This window comes from Accipiter gentilis, chromosome 4, assembly GCF_929443795.1.
Source record: "Accipiter gentilis chromosome 4, bAccGen1.1, whole genome shotgun sequence".
Taxonomy (NCBI): domain Eukaryota; kingdom Metazoa; phylum Chordata; class Aves; order Accipitriformes; family Accipitridae; genus Astur; species Astur gentilis.
The window spans coordinates 24967873-24989566 of NC_064883.1; the positions used below are offsets into that span (position 1 = coordinate 24967873).

Genomic DNA, 21694 nt, shown 5'->3' on the forward strand with positions numbered 1-21694 from the left:
CAGTACATGGCAGATCTGTATTAAAATTGGAAAGGCATGTTGAACAATGGCTGCTAAGTCACATTCTCATTCTCTTTATTTTTTTAAAGTGCTTCACCAAGAAGCACTTTAAAAAAAAAAAAAAAAAAAATCAAACTATCAATGTCAGCTTTTCAATATTGCTCTACTGCCTGTAATAAAGTCCAAAATTAGGAGTATACTTACTTGTAAGCTTGTTGTGACTCAGAACCAGCTGTGTGATATGAGACAACGTAACTGCAAATGAAGAGAGAAAGAAGTTAGTTTATGGACATGGCAACTGAGATCTTGTAGCTGTTTCAGCTAAAACAGGCAAGCTGTTCTCTCTGCTCCAGTAACTCCAGATTCATGTGCACTGTCACAATAAGCAAGACAAGCTCAAGACTTAAGGACACACCCAGACACTCCTCTGCCCCTTTACTTCACGTTTCTGTTACTGCATCAAACACGACTTGAGCAGCGAGTACTAGTGCGTCCCAGTACAGATCTGGTTCTGGGCACCCAGACACCTGTCTCATTTCCACCCTTTGAATCCTTCCCAAGGAAAAACAGACAGGTACTCCAACATTTACGCTAACAGAACACATGCCACAAGCAATTACATTTCCGCATGTTCCCAATTAATTATCAAGTCAGTGCTAGATTTACGTCCCAAGTACCAATAGCTGCATTTACAGCCTCGCATCCACGAAGCACAGTAGCTCACTAGCATCATTGTTGCGTGGCGAATGGCCAGATTACAACAGACAATATTTACTGAAATTAATTGAATGATCTGATTGATCAAAGCCCCTCAGACTCCACTTTAATGAACAAACGAGCGTGGGGCACAGGCAGCTACAGAGACTGGCACTCCCCCTACACTTCACCCTTTACATTTCTTCTTACCTACTTCCACCCTTCACACCCCTACTGCTTTCCCTAAGAACTCCACAGCTGACAATTGACAACAGTATCTGATTAGAAAAATATGCTAAATAGTCAGAGAAGAAACTCGCACCTTGAAGGAGTTCTCAAACATCTTCTCCTCCCCCCCCCAAAAAAAAGTTTGTTGTATTTTATCGGAACTAGAAAAATGGGAAGATTTTCCTCCCCTAGACATTTTCCTTACTTCCAGTGCAGCCTCTTCAAAACAGCTCTAGAAATTACCTTGCTGGGAAGATTTTCCTCCCCTAGACATTTTCCTTACTTCCAGTGCAGCCTCTTCAAAACAGCTCTAGAAATTACCTTGCTGCCCCTCCTAGGCAGCTGGGAATTTTTCCAGCCTGAGGGACAGCTGCAGTGCTACATTTCTCATCCCTCAGAGCTTTCCTCAAGCAACAAACATCACTAACATTAGCCCAGAGACAGCCCACAGGGGCCTCGCTGCCATAGGGAATGAAGATATCCTGGTGAGCATGTGTGAAAACTGGCCATGCTAATCAATGCTTACTAAATTGCAAGTTGGAGGAAACAGCTTGGAGAGCTTTTACATACTGATATAGCAACCTGTTTCAGCTAACCCTTGAAAGCTCATGACTTACCACAGGCAAATATAACCTCTTAGCAGAATCAAAGCAGTCACTCAAAGGTAGAAGCAGATCAGAAAGTGCAGTGTAAAAAACAAAACAAAACAAAACAAAAAAAAAAAAAAAAGGCATCACCACAGTTCCTTGTGCAATTGCAGGTTGTGGAGGAAGGAAAGGCAGGGAGGAGAAGGAAAGAAACAGTGTACCCATCCTAAATTTGTCCTAAAATATGAGCAGTCTAAGTACTGCCTGCACCACCTCACAAAGCAGAACAGAAGGACAGAGAAAGAAGCCCATAGAAAGTCTGCAAGTGTTGTAGAAAATACAACACTGAAGGGTAGACAAGAGCAGCAGCTTCCACAAAGGGCTCTAAGCTTAAAAACATAAAAGGCGTATCAGCATCTGAACCATAAGCAACCATTTAACACTATTGACTCCTTACATATATAGCTACATATATAGCTAAATATAGGAATGCAATTTACACAAAAAAATAAGAGAAGATACCGGAGATAGTTACAAGCTTGTGAACAAGTGCCTAAGTACTCCTCAGGTGTTTATTTCTCCTGGTTTAGATATTTTAATAGCTGTGACATTCAGCAAAAGTCAGTGTTTCACAGGCCCTTGATTATCCAAGCCTGACTAGTAAGAACACAACCACCAGAAGGGCAACCCTACCAGTTGGCATCAGGAGATGAGAAGTGCTCTAGTCTCCAGCTCCACAGCAACTTAATCTAGATCAGAGGCACATCCAATGCCAGGAAAAGCCATATTTTCCTGCATTTAACTTAAGAAACAAGTCATTCTAGAGCTCTGAGGCTTTGCCTAGACTCACCAGCATCAACAAGAAGTCAGCCTTGCTCCACTCTATTTAAAGAGAAGCAGTGATTTTCCTACCAGGCAGTGGAGTTACCTACTCTGCCCTAGCCTGTTTCCTGCCACCCCACAAGAAGAGTAATGGCTATCTTCTCCATTACAATTCAAACGGCTTGTGTGCCTATCCACATAATGTCCTCCTGTTCAAAAGGGCCCTTTTCCCCCCTCATAAGCTGATATGGGAAAGATCCAATTAGTCAAGTACTAGCTTCCCCAAGACTCAAATGTTCAAATAAGTCCTAGGTTATCAAAAAGACAGGAAAAAGCGCACAACACGTACCAAAGACTTCCATCAGCTTTGTACTCTCAGTCCCTCTCACAGTGGTAACGGTGAAGACTAGCTACGTCACGTCACCGTGCCTGCATGTTCGGTAGCTCCGCATGTTAAGGACACCGAAGAGTGCCTTTAAGGCTGAAGTGTGGAGCATTACAAAGAGCAGGGCTCTGGCTGCAGGCACCAGAATGAGGAAATGGCATTCCAGCTTTGTTCTTGAAGATTTGGGGGACAGGAAAATTTCAGAACTTTTCCTTTGCCCTTCCCATGACAGTAGCATTGGAAAGTAAAGATTTTGTTTAATCTGCTTTAAAAAAAAAAAAAAAAAAAAAAATCCATTATTGGTTTTTGATACTGTACCAAGTTGCTTCTACCTCACTTTACAATTTGTTTTTAAAGCAGAGAAGTTGAACTAAAGTAACAGAACAAGACCAACTAACACCACCCCACCTCCATACTAAAAAGTCAGCATCTCGCCACAAGCACGACAGACAACTGGACTCCTAACATGTGGGACCCCTGCATTGCTGCTGCCAGGCGAAGGTCTGCAAAACCCACACTGCACCGCAGGTGCAGGGACTGGAAAGTCAAATCGGGCAGCCAGGCACAGATTAAGTTCTAAGAGAACATTTGTGCTATTTCTTTTTTTCCTTTGAAGTTGATGCTTCCTTAGATGTATTAAAGCAGAACGAAGACTGAAGCTGTCACCACACTTCTGTGGCCTTCCCTAGTTCGTTCCAGCTTTGCACAGAGCTTTGCCAGCTTCAGGACAGAATCCAAAATTCAGATAATCTGTTCTTTACTTTGTTGGAGTCCATAATGAACTTCATTGCATTAGAACCAGCAATCCACATTACATGCCTTCTAATAAGCAGCTAGACTGATTTGAGAAACTACATGATGAAAGGTTCAAATTTAGTTCATACATCCACCAATATGATAGGCCTTTCTCAACTCTTTTCTGTCTACAAATCACCTCTTCTATGAAGAGGATATGACTTCTATAAATGATTATTTGTTAACACTAAGGCTAGATATGTCCAAGGTTATCAAAATAAACTCTTCAAGGCAGTGGTAAGGAAGTAATCCTGATCTCCACCCCCTTATGCCCCACTAAGTGAAACACCCATTTAAAGCATACAAATCAGAATGACGACTGAAATAGACTAAAGGAAGTGCTTAAGATTTTCTGCTTCTGTGCTCAAGATGTAATTCAATGTTTAAAAGAAAAAAACATACCAAATAAAATTTATAACTCCTGCAAGAAGCCAGCTTATGAGGAGACACCACTTGGACACAACTTACACCACAGCAGTATAAAGTCACTGAAATGCACTAAGCACTAGACAGTAGAACACATGCAAGTATCTGCTCTAGATCACATACAAACTGAACTAAGAAACAAAAGAGTAAGAAAAGGAAGTGTTTTACTAAAAGAGAACTGAGGCAGACCCTGACCTAATCCATGTGTATGCATATGGTGAACCTTTCCTGCCGTGGCTTCATCATTTGTATACATAGGAAGCGAGGATGGTTTACTCAAGGGCAATTAAGCTCTGGGGCTGCAGACTCGGGTCTTCTGAACAGCAAACTCCTGCTGAATTTAAATATCATAAAAAGTTCTGTGCATATTTGGTTTTTATAGGTAAGCCTGCTAACTAAACCATCAAGCCATGTGTACTGCTGGCCTTTAACAACACAAGCTTACAAGCATTATTCTCACAACTCCCTCTCCGTATTTGTCACATTGCTGTCTTCTTCAACAGAGCCTATTTTCAGCAGGGTTTCTTCTCACGTCTGTACAGACTAGAACAAAGTCCCAGTGTCAAGAATTTCAAGGCCAAAATCCCTAGACCAAAGACATTTCAATATGGACTTTACTGTCCAAATTCAACTGAAGCCTAGACATCTTGTCTGAAACTCCACTATGTCAGTCCATTCTGATGTATGACAAAGAATCCCATTGCACCTTTGATGTGCAAAGCAGGCTGTCATCTCCCAAAGGAATGAAAGAGGCAAGATTCCAATATTATTCTGAAAAGAGCAAAGGTTTAGGCATCTGTGCTCTGAACTACTTCCAGCAGCATTTTAGCCATACCTGGACAAAAAGATTTTCAATCTTGAAAGGTCGAAAGCTACTACCAGTTCAGAAACAGATTTGCAAGCATTTTAAGAAAGGAAGCCTAGACATAAAGTGGCATTTGGTCACTCCTTACAAGTAGGGGAATTTGCTCACTTACATTAAACTGACCTGTACTAAACCATCAGCCCCTGGAAATACCAAGTTTTCCAGTATGCTGCCACTCACCTTCTCTTGTGAGGAGGACTGTGCTGTGGAAACAGCTGACTGTGGTTTTCCTCATCCTACATATAAGTCAATTCTGCATGACAACTGAACTATCAGCTCTTCTGATAAAGACATCTGTCTTAAGCCACTTATTAACATCCCCAAGTAATATCTACAAAGCTGAAGGAGGCCTGGTGGGGCCATTTTGCTTTGGACATATGCAGCTGAGGTAAGCGTAACTAGCAGGACTCACTGAGGATCACTCAACAGGTCAGACCATTCACCCCAAGTGCCAGTCCCCTGAGATTCAAAGGGCACCACGACTCCCACAGGGAAATTACTATAACCTTTCTAGGATGCCACTGGAGGAGCTCCTAGACATTAAGAAGGACTGCACTTGAGGACTGCAGACCTCAGTTGCCTTACTGTTAACATTACGGTAATTAGCATACAGGCGGTAAGTTATGTTGATTTCAAGAATGCACCAAATATTCACATAGAAGTTTGAGGGTCAGGATACTACCGTTTTGCCAGAGCAATTTACTTCCATAGTAATTACAAATTCTCATTATGGTCCCAGTCCCATCATTGCTTCAAAACGGAGTGGGTCAAAGGAGGAATGTTTAAGCTCTTCCCTTTTGGCCCTAGCATCAAGCCGTTTCATATACTGCTACCATGCACTGCAAGTTAGCTTTACATAAAATATTTAGGTTGACAAGACTTTTTTTTTAAGGGGAAAACCCCACCAAACCAGGAAGACTCCAGAGACCTTGCTGAACCAAGATAAGACGTTTTCTGTTCCATCGGAGGAAGTTAACGCAGGACAAGCATTACACTATCGTACAAAACAACTTGCAAGTAGCCTGCCCCTCCATCTTCTGTGCCTTGGTTATTTTAGGAACAGACAATTATATCAACACTAACTTTCTGATAAATAATTCTAGGCATGTTAATTCCTACCACACAAGCATGTACTTCATGTAAAATATGAATAGCTTACAGATGGAACGATAACAAGAGCAAATTAACACTTACAGAGTAAATAGGATTTCATCCAATATTCCTTCCCTGACAACAAGACTACAGAGCAGCAGATGTCTCAAGTTATTTGGGCAAAATATTACCTTAATTCATAACTTCCCCATTTCAATCACTTAAAGATACATAAATGAGATATTAGAGACAGGTCCTTACTCCAAGATGTTGATAGCTGTATAAAGTCATCATAAATCATTTGTTTTATTGCATCCCTGAACAATAAAAAAAAGCCTTTGAAGTTTAACTGCTTTACACGGTCTTCACATTACTATGATGAGCTAAAGCACAAAAAACCTAGATCAAGGGATGTTTTTAGCCTCAAACGAAATTTCTTTCCTACAGAACGTGTTTGAAAAGAGTTTTCTCATATTACATTTCTGAAAACCTTGAAAATTCAGATGCTCTGAAGGCCTGTAGCACAATTCTAGTTTGTACTTTAAGTCACTGGGAGAAAACACGGAAGTGCTGGGATCTGAGGAACATTCCAAAAATAGAATTCAGCTTCTAATGACATTAATGAACTCCTGAGCAAGCAGTGGTTCAGCAACCACTGAACTTTTCTTTGTGAATCTGAACACCACATTATAAGCAAGGTGATAACTCCACCCTCCCTTTACTAAACACAAAAGCGGGAAGAGATATAGAGGTTGTCAAGCTTCTAGGTCTAAGCTAGTTTAAGACAGTTTCAGATACTGAGTGTCAATCTCTACCCAGAGAGGAAGAGTATTTAATCTTGATTTGGAAAGAGACATCGGTACTTGACAGAGGCAAGTTTGGTCTGTTTTGTCTCTCCCACAACTGCTACAGACAGTGGAAGTCAAGGCAAAAGAAAATATGAGTGGCTGCCCTGTATCATAGCAAGTCATTCACTAGACTGGGAAGAGAAGCCAGGAAAGAATCCTATCCAAGCCAGGGCATATATTCCTCTTTCCCTTTTCTCCTCTCTGCCCCCATATAACACCAGTTTTCTATGAACACTTATGATTTTATTTTTTTTTGTTAAACACACATGACAAGAATAGGTCTGCTCCTACAGGAAAGGGATTGGCACACCGAGCAGATGCTACACAGTGCAACACTTCGAAATCCTTGTGTCTGCATTAATTCTATGTGAATTAAGGTAAGAAAGCTTAAGTATCAGTCAGTCCAGTAGCCACTCTGCAGGAAGTACTAAAAAATGCAATGGGACAAGGCTTGGTCCTTTTCTTGAAGAATAACCAAGACTATAGGGAGCAGCTTACTTTAAGAGTTACTGGCTGCTCTGGGAGGGGCATTTGCAACCATTAAATAATTATGCGAGACAAAATCCCTATCATGGGCTATTGAACACAGTAACTCAGGAGTATCCTCCAACCTAGTAAGTCCCTAAGCCTCAAATAACCAAAAACAGAGAAAATACCACCACCATGTTCCCTCCAATCATAACCTAAACTTAACCTTATCTCTGAACATCTACTAGTGGCCCTCATTAAAGACAAGATGCTGTGAAAGAACAGTCACTGGGCATGAATCATGATGATTGTTTTTAACAAAGATCTTTATTTCACAGAAAAAACACAGTTTCTGAAAAGGCAAGCTTTAACACTGCATTGCACTGGAAAGATATCCAACACACCTACAAGGGAAGGTACCAGGCCAGACTCATCTAGCTTCTCTGCCAGTTCTGAGAACCAGAGAAACCCAAAACACCCAATCTATACTAGAAGATCATCCATTAGGAGTCAGACAACAGGGTTAGAAAACAAGCAAGTTTAACATTTTCTCAAATCATTACCTAAAATTCAGAGGTAATACCTATCCATTACTTTTTTAACAGGCACATTTGGAGGAACTTATTGGTTCTCCAGATGGAAAGTAGCAAATACCTTGATGACACAAAAACCCCCACCAAAACACCCAACTTAAGCCTTCTCTGCCAGAGTGCAGACTAACTGAAAAAGCAAGAAGGTCTCAATTAATTTGACAGAAACCAGTCATCATTCCTCCCTCCGCTAACTTCCAGCTCAAACTGAAGGCCCCAAATTCCAATGCTAAATCAATTCACACGATGTGCACCAAAAGTATCTGCATACAGACTTCTCTGAAGCAGTGCAACTAGGGTACCACAAGTCTACGCTTCATGTAGGGAGCTCCCTGCCAAACAAGCTCCAGATGCTTAATTAGCAACTTGGTACCAGGGACCACCAGTGAACCACAGTGTCCCACATTTTGGTCCCTGACCCTGCCTGCACAACAAAGCCAAAAAAGTCTTTGTACAAGAAAAGCTTTTTTTACTTCAGCATTACTGATGTGCTTCAAAATTACCTTTTTTCCCCCCACCTGAAAGATCAAAGGTGGCTAATTAATTACGTCTTAGTATTGATAATGGGCACCAAGTCTATTTAACAAAAGCAACAGTACTCTGTTGCTGCCCCATACTCTTAACGCATTAGTTTATCTGAAAGGGCCAAGTATAGTTCTGAAAATGGGCCTGTGGTTAATGTGAGCTAAACACTACTTTGTCTCAAACAACTGTTTATCCAATAGAAATACAGCGAAGCTTTCTATTTAACATGAGTTCATATATCTGGGCTTTACAATGTAATCTTCCAGAAATCCCATGCACAACTCATAAGCAGGAAAAGAATCAGTAAAAGATGAAGACTTAAGCACAGACTTTTGCAGAACTAGGTTCTGTACTTAAGTCTTCATCCTTTACTGATGTGACTGAAGAAACTTCGGTCCACTCCTGACTCTGCAATGGTGAGTTTGTAGCCAGCCATACATTTCCCTGAACTTATTTCCATCACGTAAGAGTTATGTACACTTGCTCCTGGTTGCTATCAAGTTTAACAAACAGAGTAAAGAGCTAAACCAGGACATGGTTAGAGTTTCAAGTACGTTGGTTGTTTTAGATTTTGCTTTTTCCTCATTACGTCACGCATTCAGAAAAATTTCAGCCTGTGGCACGCCACAGCCAGCTACAACTTTAAGTCGCTGCCTATCAGCTGTACCATAACATCATACGCACTCTTAGCCAAAGCAAAAGCAAGGCAAAGTTACCTGCCTTGCTCTTCATCTATGTGCTCTCCAGAACTGTGACAGTATGTCGTTACCGGTATGCTGCATTTGCTGTAAGTTAGTTACAGCAAATGCAGCATACCGGTAACGACACGCTTGTCACAGTTCTGGAGAACGCGTGCAGTCACGCAACATCCAGAGCACGGTATTACTGTATCTGTAATACAGCATTACCTTACTCTCCTTCAGAGACCGGCCGTGCCCAGCTCCAGGCTAACGTCACCCCATCCCTTTCAAAACCCAGCGGAGATGCTGCTGCTGGGCTGGCGGCGTTCCCGCTTCGGCAGCAGGGAGAGGCGAGGACGGACAGGAGGCGAAGCCTGCCCGCCACCCGCGGGCCAGAACGACAGCGGCGAGACGGGGAACGGCAGAGGCGACGGCAGAGGCGGGAGGCAGCCCCAGCTCCCCACGCCGGCCTCTCGGTGCAGCGGAGCGGGGCCTCTCCCGAAGGCGCTGACGGCTGGCCGTGCCGCCGCCGGGAGCCGGGAGCGGAGCGCTTCCCCCCGCCCACGAACCTCTCCCCCAGGGCCCCGATGCCCAAAGCCTCGGGACGCCCCCGACACCGGAGAAGCTCGGGTAGCCCCGCACCGCCGAGGGGCCGGGGGAGCGGCGCGGCAGCCGGGCCGGGCGGGGCCGCCCCCCCGCGCCCAGGGCCGGCAGCGGCCCCGGCTCCTCCCGGGACAAATAAGGAAGTTTCCGCGCTCTCCCCGCCCGCCGCCGCCGCCGGTACCTACAGAGGCCGGGCACGTCCAGCATGTTGGAGATGCCGCGGTCGCACATGTCCACCTCGGGCTGGTTCTTCTCCCGGCTCTCCTCCACGATCTTCTTCAGAGACTTCGACATGGCCTGGGCGGGGCAGAAATGGACACCGTGAGGCGGGCGGCGGGGAGCCGGCCGGGGGCGGCCCCCGACCTGAGGGGCCGAGGGCGGCGGGCGAGCGAGCGAGCCCGCCCGCGCCGCTCCGCCGGGGGGTCCCGTCCCGTCCCGTCCCGCCCCGCCCCCTCCCAGCGGAACCATGACCGGGATGCCGACCGCCCTCCCACCCCCGGGCGGAGGATCGGGCCCGCCGCTGCCCCCAGGGCGACTCACCGCGCGGTGCTGCGGCGGGGCAGCAGCCGGTGGGACGGCGGGCGGCTCCGGGCGGCTCCCCGCGGCCACACGCGCCTGCCACGCCCCGCCTCGCCACGCCCCATCCCACCGCCTCCGCCCCCCCCGCCCGCCCTCGCGCGCAGGCGCACCGCGGCCTTCCTCCGGGAAGCGGAGGCGCTTCCCCGCGCCTTCTAAGGCCGGCCGCCCGCCCGAGCGGTTCCGCCCACGGCTGGGAAGGCGTCGAGCCAGTCAGCGCGCCTCCTCGGCGCAAGCCCGCTGGCCATTGGCCGCAGGCGCGGGAGGAAGGTTCGCTGGCCAATAAACGCGCCCCGTAGGTGATAGCGGGTTTTAGGCCGCAAGCCGGCGGGGTTCTCCCTGCGCGAGTGCGGCTTTGGCGCATGCGCGGCGGTGGAGGCGGCAGGCCTGGGGTGGCGGGGTCGGCGTGGCCGGGAGCGACGTCCCGCTGCGGGGGCGGCTGCTGGGGAGCGCGGCCGTCGCCGGCCGTGTGCCGTCGCCGGGGGCGCGGAGCAGCCTGCCCGGTAGAGGAGTGAAGCCCTGTGAGGGGGCTGCCGCCTGGTGCCCGCCGTCCTGTCAGGCGGCGGTGGCGGGCTCGGTTGCAGGAGCTGGCGGCTTCGGAGAGGAGACTCGGCGGCGTTAGTGCCGCCGCTGGGGTGGCGGCCTGTTCCTCAGCGGGCTCGCTTGGGTGCTCGTACCTCGGGGCAGGCGGGGGAGTTGGGCTACCGCGGTGCCGGAGGCCCATCCGTCCTTCCCTGTGACAAGCCTCGCGGGCCTACGCAGCTGTCCGTTCGAAATACGGTGTTAACGCCCGTTCCCGTTTCTTCGGCACTTGGAAAGCACTTCACAAGCAAAAACCCGAGAAGATGGGCTGTGGTGGATCTGGCACCGTTTTCCACAGAGGAGAAAAGTGCCTTCGGGTGCCCTGACCCGCACAGCGAGCCTGGCAGCCGTGGCTCCTGCTGCCCTGGCAGGGGTCTGGGAACTGGCAGGGCTCCGCTCGGGGCGGGTGGTCAACTCCCAGCAGGTCAGCAGGAGAAAGGAGAAGCTGCAGAGCCACGGAGCTGGAAAGCTCAGGCTCCTTAGGAACTGACCAGGTAGGGTTTCAGAGCACTCGTGAAGCTTGGCAAAGGCTACCTAAGGCAAAAGATGTCATTGCAAAAAAAATGGGGGTTCATTGAAACCACTGATTAGTGGTTTCCATTTCTTCAGATATCCTTGTGGATTTTCTAGTCGGCTCTACTTGCAAAACTAGTCACAAGGCTGGGCCCGGGTTCCGAGTGCTTTTAATTGACCTTGTCGCCACGATGCTGCAGTTACAGCCTTACTGCTTAGAACGTGTTTATGCATGTAACATCTTTGGTAGGAGTTAAGAAGCTCCTGCTTACTGTCATTTTACAGATACGGAAGCTCAGAGCAATTGATCAGTAGAAAATGACTGGCCAGGCCACCCATTGAGAGCCACAGCCTTGAATTTTGCACGTGTGCTCCTTAAGTGCTATGTGGTGTTGCTTAGAAGCCTAAAACTAATATCCACAGAAACCAAGATGATGAATGGGAAGGCGCCTAAACCAGCAAATGAGAAACGCTGCTGGATGTGCAACTTTAGCTTTTCCTTTTTTAGGAATGTAAGGATTCGGTTCTGGATTGCAGAATTGCAGCATGTTTATCCCTAAATAGCGTCTTTGATTCCTTTTCTGAAGTTACAGGCTGCTTCCGGGTCTTTCTTACAAAACACAACTGGAAGAACGTCCTTTTATCTGGATTGCTCAGCAGAACACACAGTCACTCAGAGTTACAAGACAACAATGTGCAGTTCCTTTTTTGTCTGCAGGAACGTGACTCTGGATCCCTTTCCTGTCTAAGAAAATGCCCTGATTGCCACCAGTCAGTTGTCCCAAAGACCTAGGTGCTAGCACGTCTACTGTTCTTGTTTCATGGAGAATGACTGCAGGTTTCATTTAGTAGCAAAGGCTTAGGCAGATTTATTACAAAATATGGTCCTAACTTGCTTATTCCAACAAACAGATAAAGCACACGTGACTGTGATAAGACACGAAATGATGTCTTCGCGACTGAGGAGAAGGCTTGTCACTGCTCCATTTATGCAGTGATCAAAACAATAGCCTATTACATTGCACATGGCCTGGATGTCCACATTTGACCCCTGCCATAGAAGTACTTAATTACTCCCCACTTAATAAACATATTGCCATTACTCCCTTTTGTCAGGTTTATTTTTTACCATTCACCTAATTTCATTTTCCTCTTGTATAAATAGTTCATCTATCACTTGCACCTTCTATGCCATCTACATTGGTTACTGTTTTAGCAAACCTTTCACCTGAGTAAATGCACTAATCAATACCCTGCTCAGGTCTGCACTGGATTTGGCAAAGAGGAGTTGCTGTCAAGCCTTCCTTTTAAACGTCTCGGCTCCTCATGGAGCACTAAATATCAATGCGATGAGGAGTGGGAAAGTAAGTACACATGCCACATTGTCCAAGGCTCAGGTCATTCCCCGATCTTGAAAACTTAATTTTCAGGTTGTTCCATCAGCAGTCATACTCATGAAGAGTAGCTTCCTGCAGGGGGCCTATGCCGCTGCAGTCACCCCACCTCCCCTACCGCCTCCTCCCAGTATGTCCAGTTCTTCTGTAACCCCTTTGACCCCAAATATCCTTAGCACCCTCTACACCCCCAGCTAGAGGCTGGTCAGCGTGTGTCTGAGGACTGGCCGGTGGAGCCCTCCCCACGTGTACAGCAGTCGAGCTCACAGTACAGGCTTTTCCAATTTAGGTCTCGCTGTACTAGCCAGCTATGGATTTTTTGCTTATGAAACAACTATAAAATATCCCTGATATCTGGCAGATTTGTTCTAAATTTGTCACTTGGCTTAAATGTTTGTAGAGCAAATGCCTGAATTCTTTGCAGAGGCTGGCATGTGCCTTGTGTCCTTAGGACAGCAGGCTGAAGAAGGTGACTATGAGGTAGTCATATGGCCAGGATCATATGGCAGAGCTGCAGCTGCCGTGTGGTGGTGAGAGGAGGGAGAAGTTGCTCCCTGCACTGGTTCCCTCCAGCCTGCTCCGGCCGGGCAGCGAGTGCTGGACGTGCCTTCCACTGGCTCTTCTCACTGTGCTGGGGAGCAGCAAGAGGACGAGCGGCTCTGACGCTGCCCTTGCTCTGGCTGTCCTAGGTAGTTCTTCTGACCAAGGAAATGAGGTTTTACATTATTAATCTATTTTTATCCCCTTTTTTTTTCCCCTCCAAGAAAAGCTATCATAACGGTCAACATTAATGCAGAGTTAGCATATCATCAAAACGGTACAACAGCAACATGCACCTGCAAAAACACTTATGTACTGTTAGGCACTGCAACTAAAAATGGATCCATCAAAATTACAGTAATTATGTGTGATAACTGCCACACAACATTTATTTTGCTGATCTTTGCCTTATAAAAGCAAACTTCTATAAAATTTGGCTTCTATTTTTATTATCAGATAATAAACATTTTAAACATTTATTTGTTAGTAATCCTGTATTGTTGCTGTTGTTATTATGAACAGTAGTCAATGCTATGAATTTTTGTTACATTTCATTTTAATCAGGAGTGCAGGGTAACGCAGTGGTTTTAGTTTGGCAGCTGACAAAAAATAATTACACTAAATATGTTAATACTGGTGCCTAGGACACAGATCTTGAGTTACTGTGGGAAACTGAGACAACTCCTCCTTTGCTTTATGAACCGAGTGAAAACTGTTTTTCAGCCAAAACTGCTTTGTAAATTTAACTAAAATTAGCTAATGTTTTAAACTGACCAGCACCACAATTTCTAGTATTTTAGCTGTATATCTTCTCTCTCCTTTATTTCAAATAACCATAGCCCCAGTGATCTCATTCTGGTATTACTTCTCATTTATTGTTTATAAAGAATAGCCTTGCCACATGGGAAGGGCGATTAAAAAATCTTGTTACGGACCTTTTAGTGCTTATTCTTCAAATCATAGTCTTTGGAGTGCTTACCATTCATATGTAACTGTTTCATAAAACATACCTTTGTATAAGAATAAGTTTGTATAGTAACATGCAGAAGAAGATTTACACATAATTTAAAAATGTGCAGGCTCTAGGAAGTGAAAACATGCATATTCATTATCTGTGCTTTGCCATTGACTGGGGGAGGTTGTCTGTAGTCATGCAGGTATTGTAATATGGACATGCAGCATTCACAGCTACGATGTTATCTATAAAATAGACAGCAATGTGCACAGATGTAAAAGCAAAGACATTCATGGCAGTATTGTGAGATGAAGCCATAAAACTTATTAAACACAGATTTTGTCTTTTGAATTCTAAACTGCAAAGAACACATAGAAGTTTCATGGAACAATTATTTTTAAATTATCTGTTTAGGTGTTCCTGTTTGCTTTTGCTGTGCATTCATTTTAAAGCAAGTGTTTTAAATGACTCCTTACCTTCCAAGACAGAAACATGGCTTAGCACCAGCTCTTTCCTCTAAGGACCTCCACTTTAATACTTCTGCAGTGGTATTTCTGTTGTGGTTCCTCATATAAAATGTTAGAGGACAGCAGTGGGTTACTTTGTTCCTGGTTTTTTTTAAAGAATGGGTTTGATAATTTACTCTAATTTTAGACTTTGACTATTTTTGGCAAGAGTCAGTTGGACTAGATCAATTGAACCTTGTACCAGCAGCTTCATTCAACAGTCTTCATGAACACAAATTCTCTGCCAGACTTTCATTTTTTTTCTAAAGAACCTCATGCATTTTACTCATTTGTAAATAAAATCGTGCACAGGTATGGAGTATTTGTAACATTTAAAGATGCACCAAGCATTAATTGTTAGATTAAAAAAAAATTAAAAATCTTGCAAATCTCTCTTCCTCCCATTCACAGTGCTCTTTAGTCTTTTCTCCTGCAGAAGTTCAATGCTTCCATAAAATTTGTTTGACGTCGTGGCAGAACGTCATGCCAAGAGCAAGTATATATCGTATCAAAAAATGTCTGAAAACATTTAATGTTTTAAAGTGAAACATGCGTTTTCTCGTAGTAAATTCAGTCTTTTTGAAGTACAGGTTTCAGCGAACTCATCCATTTAACTGCAGTTCCCCTCTAGAGCGTTAAGGCCAAAGGTCGTGTTGACCAGAATGGCTTCATGCACATCACAGGTTGACAGATCGCATCTACATACTATTCAATAAGTCAGCAGGAGGCCAGGCTCAGCGCAGCGAGCAGGGGGGACAGGGGTGTCCTTGGGGAGCTCAACTTCGTGTCCATAAACGGTATGACATGTGGCTACCAGTCTCAAAAAGCTACTAGTGAACTTCATTCATTAAATCCATGTACAGGTTTCTGTTGTTTGTCAGTTTATGCTCTGTCATACTCCTGACAAGGCCAAGGTTTAACCTGAGAACTCATTGTCTGTCAGGGCGTGATCCACTTTTAACAAAAGAAATGAATGTACCGCAGAGCACTACCTGCAGTGGCAGGGAGCTGTTTGGGGGAGACATGCCCTTCCCTTTCACCTGTGGCTTCCAGCTGAGCTGTACTCCAGGCTGGTGAAATGCAGAAAATGACAATGTTCTTGCCAAGTTGATTCTCACCTAAAATCTGATGCTTCCATGACCAGCCACCTAGCAGCAAGAGACAGCAGCCAGATCTTGAGGGTGTTCTCTGCCCCGTGCCAACTGCACCAAATCCACGGTGATTGATAGGAAGGTCAAAACCACAATGGACGTTCATAAAGCCCTGTGATGCTGCCGTCCACAAGGAAGAAATGAAGTCCTCCTCATCTCGTAGGCAAACAGCTGAAGCCATGCTTGATTGTACTTGCACTGTCTTACACACTGCTATCTTTAGAGCTTATTTTGTAGCTTTAGCTCCAGGCAGTTCAAATGTTTGTTTTCTTTGGTCCTTGGTATTCCCTTTATGAGGTTTCTAATAAACTTTATGGACAACGATTGCATCGTCTCTTGATTCCAAATATGAAATCAGTTTGATGTGGATTCCCAGCAAAAGTTTTCTGGGCCACTAATCTGAAAATGTTTAATTTGACTGTATGGTCTTTTATAGCTTCCCTTATCAGAGGAACTTTCTGTACCTCCAGCAGCTCAGTAGGACATAGATATCTCTTAGTTTCATCCAAATCAGATATTTCTCCTTTTTCTGTGATACACGTTAGCAGGAGTATCACCTGTACATAAGCGAGGTTCTTCTTGGTCCTTGGACAATTCTAAAATGCTGGCTTACATCTAATTCTGTTGGCCAGTGGGACTTCACAGGTTTCTCTCTTTCTAACTTATTACCAGATGATTTTGAGTTGTATTTTATAGCTTGCCTTCTACCTTTTCCCCCTGTTTGTCTGTTTTGTGTTTTTTAAATTTTATTTTAACCAGGATGGCTTCTCAGTCGCTGTGAAGGTTTGTATGTTTGTGGAACAATGGCTTTTTCAGCATTCACTGGGAAATCTTCAAAGTGTTCCTAGATTTTGTTAGAACTGCCATTAACATTTTAATGTGATTTCATAATTAATTATTGCAACAATCATGTAAAGGAGTTACTTTCACTGCGAGTAACTCTTTGTAATGAAGTGAGAGTTCTAATGAGGCCCGTGTTCCTTTGCTGTGGTGTGAATTCCTCTTGCCTGTCCATCGCAGTTGACATTCAGGAAATTAATTGGTCATTCATTCTGGGTTGTGACAAAAAATGGTTCATGGTGGGAATCGGTGTCCTCTGTATACCCTGTCAACAACATTTTTATGTATGATGTGTGTTAGCCTGGGGAAGGGAAAAACTAATTCTAGTCAGAGGTCAACTGATATTTTTATGTCTGCCCTATTCTGAAGTTATGTCTGTTTTATAAATGTCTAGGAAGTTGCCTACAAGTTGACTAGGAAGGTGCAGCTCTGGGGCCCCCAACATAAGAAGGACATGGACCTGTTGGAACGAGTCCAGAGGAGGGCTATGAAGATGATCAGAGGGTGGAACACCTCTCCTGTGAGGACAAGCTGAGAGAGTTGGGGTTGTTCAGCCTGGAGAAGAGAAGGCTCTGGAGAGACCTTATTCGGCCTTCCAGTACCTAAAGGGGGCCTACAAGAAAGCCATAGAGGGACTTTTTACAAGGGCATGTAGTGATAGGACAAGGGGGTAATGGCTTTAGACTGAAAGGGGGTAGATTTAGATCAGATGTAAGGATGAAGCTCTTCACTATGAGGGTGGTGAGACACTGGAACAGGTTGCCCAGAGAGGCTGTGGATGCCCCATCCCTGGAGGTGTTCAAGGCCAGGCTGGATGGGGCTTTGAGCAACCTGGTCTAGTGGAAGGTGTCCCTGCCCATGGCAGGGGTGCTGGAACTAGATGGTCTTTAAGGTCCCTTCCAACCCAAATGATTCTATGATTCTATGAGAGCTACTAAAAGTGTCACAATTTTTTTATACTCACTTGTAAAATAGATTTTGAAGCTTGAAGGTATAACTCAACAAATATAATCACAGCTATGTGTGTATACTGAACATCAGTCTCTGATCCTGACACTACTTCTTAATGTGGTTAAGATTTAGTAACACAGCACGTCCTTACTGTGTTAAACTTCAGTAAATGCTTGAGTACTTATTCAGCTGGGTTCTTATACCTAACACATGGTATTACAAAAAGTTCTTTGGCAAAGTTATCTGTGTAAGTGGTTGTAGGACAAGGGCCATATTTTAGCAATTTCTGATTTTATTCTAATTTGAATAAAACTTCAGCTAACATTTTCAAAGGCGCTTGGGACAAACCCACATAATTCTATAGAACTAATTAAAGACAACTTCATATCTTAGATCCTCTTATCAACTAAATGTTGAATATTTTGTGTTTAAGTTTTATCCTGGCTAATTCTCTTTTTTATAGCATTAAATGTAAAACTTCAAAATTATGTAGAAGAATATAAAAAATATGTTTCAAAAACTAGCAAAAAACTTCATTTTCCCAGTTGGGTAGATAATATTTTATTTTCAGTACAGTGAGAGATCACATTTTTTGACAGAAATCTAAATTCATAACAGTTACAGTAATTTTTAAAAGGCCTTACTTCAGCTGCAATTATCATAACCGGATTTCAAACTTACTTCATGATATAATGTCTCTTCAGTATAGCAAGGAATAGTAATATATTTCTCATAAACAGTGTCCTAGCTCGTCCAGCTTAACTGGAATCCTGATGGTAAAGTCACATATTCAGCGTGAAATTTTATATAGACTTGATGAGATGTAGCAGTAAATGGAGCGATGTTTGTATCCTAAAATTAAAGACAAGAAAAATTAGAAGCTTTATAGAACATCAAGATCCTTTGGAAAAGCCAGTCAGAGAGTTAAAACTGAGGCACAAATTGGATCATAGGTTGGAAGTGACCTCAGGTCTGTGCTAGATACTGCTATTGCATTTCTCCCTCAGGGTATTGCAAATATTTAAATCACAAATTCAACTAAATACAGAGAAAAATATTTTAATACCTCCCACTAGATGTCACTGTAAGGTCTGCATTGAAAGGCTCCTAAGGTGCCACACACCCCTCATGCCTTCACTTCCACTCATCTATGTGGAATTCATGCCAGAATTGGGGAAACAGTCTTGAATATGAAATAGTAAAGATTCATTTTAACCACTTACAGGATCAAAGACAGTAGGCAATACATACCATCCCACAGTACGGCCCGGTTGGGGGATAGCTGGCATCTGGCCCATTGTAAAGGATCAGATAGTTGCTCCTGCAATCCCCTGGGTCATCGATGCTGATGAAATCAAAGTTCACTGTGACAATTCGTCCCTTGGGCGCAGTAATGGCCCACTCACAATCAGTGTTGTTGTGGTAAGTTGCTGGGTAGCTGGGACTAGCAAATGAGCCAGTGATGCCGTATAATGTTCCTCCACATCCTGGAAACAGACACTGTTAATTAGCTGAGAAGGCTTAGTTTCACAAGATACTGCACGGTGTAGTACATTAGTACAGTAGCACTGAAAAACAGAGAGACACTGGGAGCTGGAACAGTGAATGTGGATAAGGGTGTTGTTCCAATAAGAGACAAAATTGAGGCTCTACCTTCAGCAACAGCCTGAGAAGAATATGCAATGGCCATTAGACCATCACTGGATATTAAAAATCAAAACCAAAGCCCCAAACCTCATTGAAACAGCAACCAAGGTCTTAAGCCTGTGCCTTGGTCAGTTCAGTTTCCAACTACTCAACTAGAGACAAATACTCTTTGGGTGTTCTTTGGAATGAAAAGTAGTGAATCCTCATCTGATAGAAAAATACAGAGAACAACTCAGAGAAAATAGTTATCTTGAGTAAACTAAAGGCCATTTATACCAAAATTCAACCTCCAACTGTGGGCAGAATCTGCAGATGTCCTGGGGGAAATGCAAGTTTATAGAGTAAGAGTAAGCATGTGCAGATCATGCCCCAGATTATTCTCACAGTCTCCAGGAAGTTTCAGCTCACAGCTCACAGAGATGGCATTTATGTATTTAATACTCTTTATCAGATGTCTTCCATTAACTTGTTCAGGTAGCCCTTGAATCCATGTAAATTGCAGCATTCTATGGGATGGAGCTCCACAGCTTAACTGCATACTGTGTGAAGAACTGGTTTGTTTGGTTTGGTTTGAACCTACCACCTCCGGGCTTTATCTGATGGCCTCTAGTTCTTCTATGGGAGAAGTCAATGAACAGTTGATCACTATCATCAAATGTCACTCAATTTTATAGACCTCAGTAGTTTCTTAACCAGATTAAAAAGTCTCAGCACACCTCATACAGAAGCCATTTTTTATGTTGAGCCCTTAGTTATACTGGATTCTTTATAAGAGGGGGAGACCAGAACTGTGCACATCATTCAATTTGTGTGTGAACTATGGATTTATACAGTGGCTGTCCATTTGTTCTCTCTTCCTTTCCCAACAATTCCTAGCACTGTGCTGGCCTACTTGACTATTAGTGAGCAGTGAGCTCTTGTTTTCATGGAACTATTTTACCCCCAAGATCTTGTTGCTGAGTACTAAAAGTCAACTCAGAGCCCATATTTTTGTAAGTAAAGTTAAGATTGTCTTTTTTTGCCCATGTTCTTCATCAACACTTTCCTACACTGAACTTTATCTGCCTTTTCATGACCAAGCCACTCAATGCTGTAAGGTTATTCTGCAGTGCTTTTCAGCTGGCCACGAGCTTTCCTACCTCCAGTAACTTAGTGTCATGAAGAAACTACTACCCAGCTATTCACTGCCATTTCATAAGCCATTTATGAATGGCTATGATATAGTCACTACACAGCATTATATTTAGGTTATTTTCTTGGGGCAAATTTCAGTCCTCTTCAGGCTTAGCAGAGCCTAGATCCTAGGCCATGTCACAACTGGACTTTTAATGGAGTAGGCTGGGTCACCACCACCATCGCTATGTGGATCCCAAGATAGATGTTCCTGATATTTTTTTGACCTCTCAGTGAAAGAGGTAGATCTTCATCTTAAGCAGACTACATCATCTGAGGTTGCAAAATTCACCGTTAGAGAGAGGGAACTGCTTCCATCACATAGAATGGATCTTGCCCCACTGGTCCTGAGGAAAAACTACCTCTCTCCAGTGACTGAATAGTGTGGACAACAGCTTGAGGGTTGATGAAGCAGGGCCCAAACCAAGCAGGCTGAATTCCACATTTCTGTATTTTCCCGCTATGAGCAATTGCTAAATGGAATTATTTTGTAATTACAGCCTTACCCGTTGAGGATGAAGTCCATGTAATTTCATATCCATCATGAGCCCCTGAAAAATCACTCTTGAAATGAATGTAGACAACATGATTTTGGGGGAAGATGGGACTGGGCACAGTGTTGCCACAGAACCTGCCAAGTAGTGGTGCTTGCGCATCACTCCCATTTCTGACCTTCAAGGGACACAAAGAACATTGTCAATTTTAAATCCCTATGCCAGTTATACACCAGTACAATTATGCAGTGATACAAGCACAGTACAAACTATGTAGTGACTTGCATGCATACCGTAATTGTCATTTTAATACTGTTATTTTTCCTACTATATATTATTGTATAGAAGGAAAAAGAGATCATTACCCAGTCTGTCTGAGGTTTGTAAGTAATTGCACAGAACAAGTATCATCAGAAACAGGTAGCTAAATTTTATGGAGTGGTACGTCTCCTGACTGAAAAAAATTACTTGACTAGTAGCTAAGATGTGCTTTTGCAATTCAAGCCCATATTTTACTTTTCATGAGAAATGTTAATATTCCAGATGAAAAGATTAATTCTTTACCCTGCAGACCACTCTTTTCCCTGGTCACGTTAAGACACAGATCATATTACGTAGTTCAGATTTAATCTGATTTTTGTCTGAGCTCCAATAACGCTGGTGCTTAGATCCATTTCTTGAGACAGTAAAGAGGATATGAAAGGAGAACTAAATAATGATGCTTTCACAGACATCTGATTTTTTTGTCATCTAACCAGTGAA

At 43.9% G+C, this 21694-nt stretch overlaps 2 protein-coding genes across 4 annotated transcripts in view; both read right to left on the minus strand.

The window, feature by feature from the left end:
- RSU1 (Ras suppressor protein 1) overlaps positions 1-10233 on the minus strand; it is a 111704-nt gene extending 101471 nt beyond the window's left edge. The window contains exons 1-3 of one of the 3 annotated variants that reach the window (XR_007505774.1): positions 10151-10175; positions 9796-9907; positions 205-255 (exon numbers count right to left, since the gene is read on the minus strand). Coding sequence is in view for 2 of the 3 variants with exons in the window: in XM_049798091.1 (XP_049654048.1) it covers positions 205-255; positions 9796-9904 (160 nt within the window). In the remaining variant the exon portion in view is untranslated. Of the gene's footprint in view, positions 1-204; positions 256-2682; positions 2946-9795; positions 9908-10150 lie in introns of those variants that run through there. The other 2 variants (XM_049798091.1, XM_049798092.1) reach the window with 2 other exon arrangements.
- A 7982-nt stretch (positions 10234-18215) lies between these two features.
- CUBN (cubilin) overlaps positions 18216-21694 on the minus strand; it is a 149024-nt gene continuing 145545 nt past the window's right edge. The window contains exons 65-67 of the mRNA XM_049798757.1: positions 20945-21110; positions 18870-19105; positions 18216-18470 (exon numbers count right to left, since the gene is read on the minus strand). Of these exons, the coding sequence (XP_049654714.1) occupies positions 18363-18470; positions 18870-19105; positions 20945-21110 (510 nt within the window). The 3' untranslated portion in view covers positions 18216-18362. The remainder of the gene's footprint in view (positions 18471-18869; positions 19106-20944; positions 21111-21694) is intronic.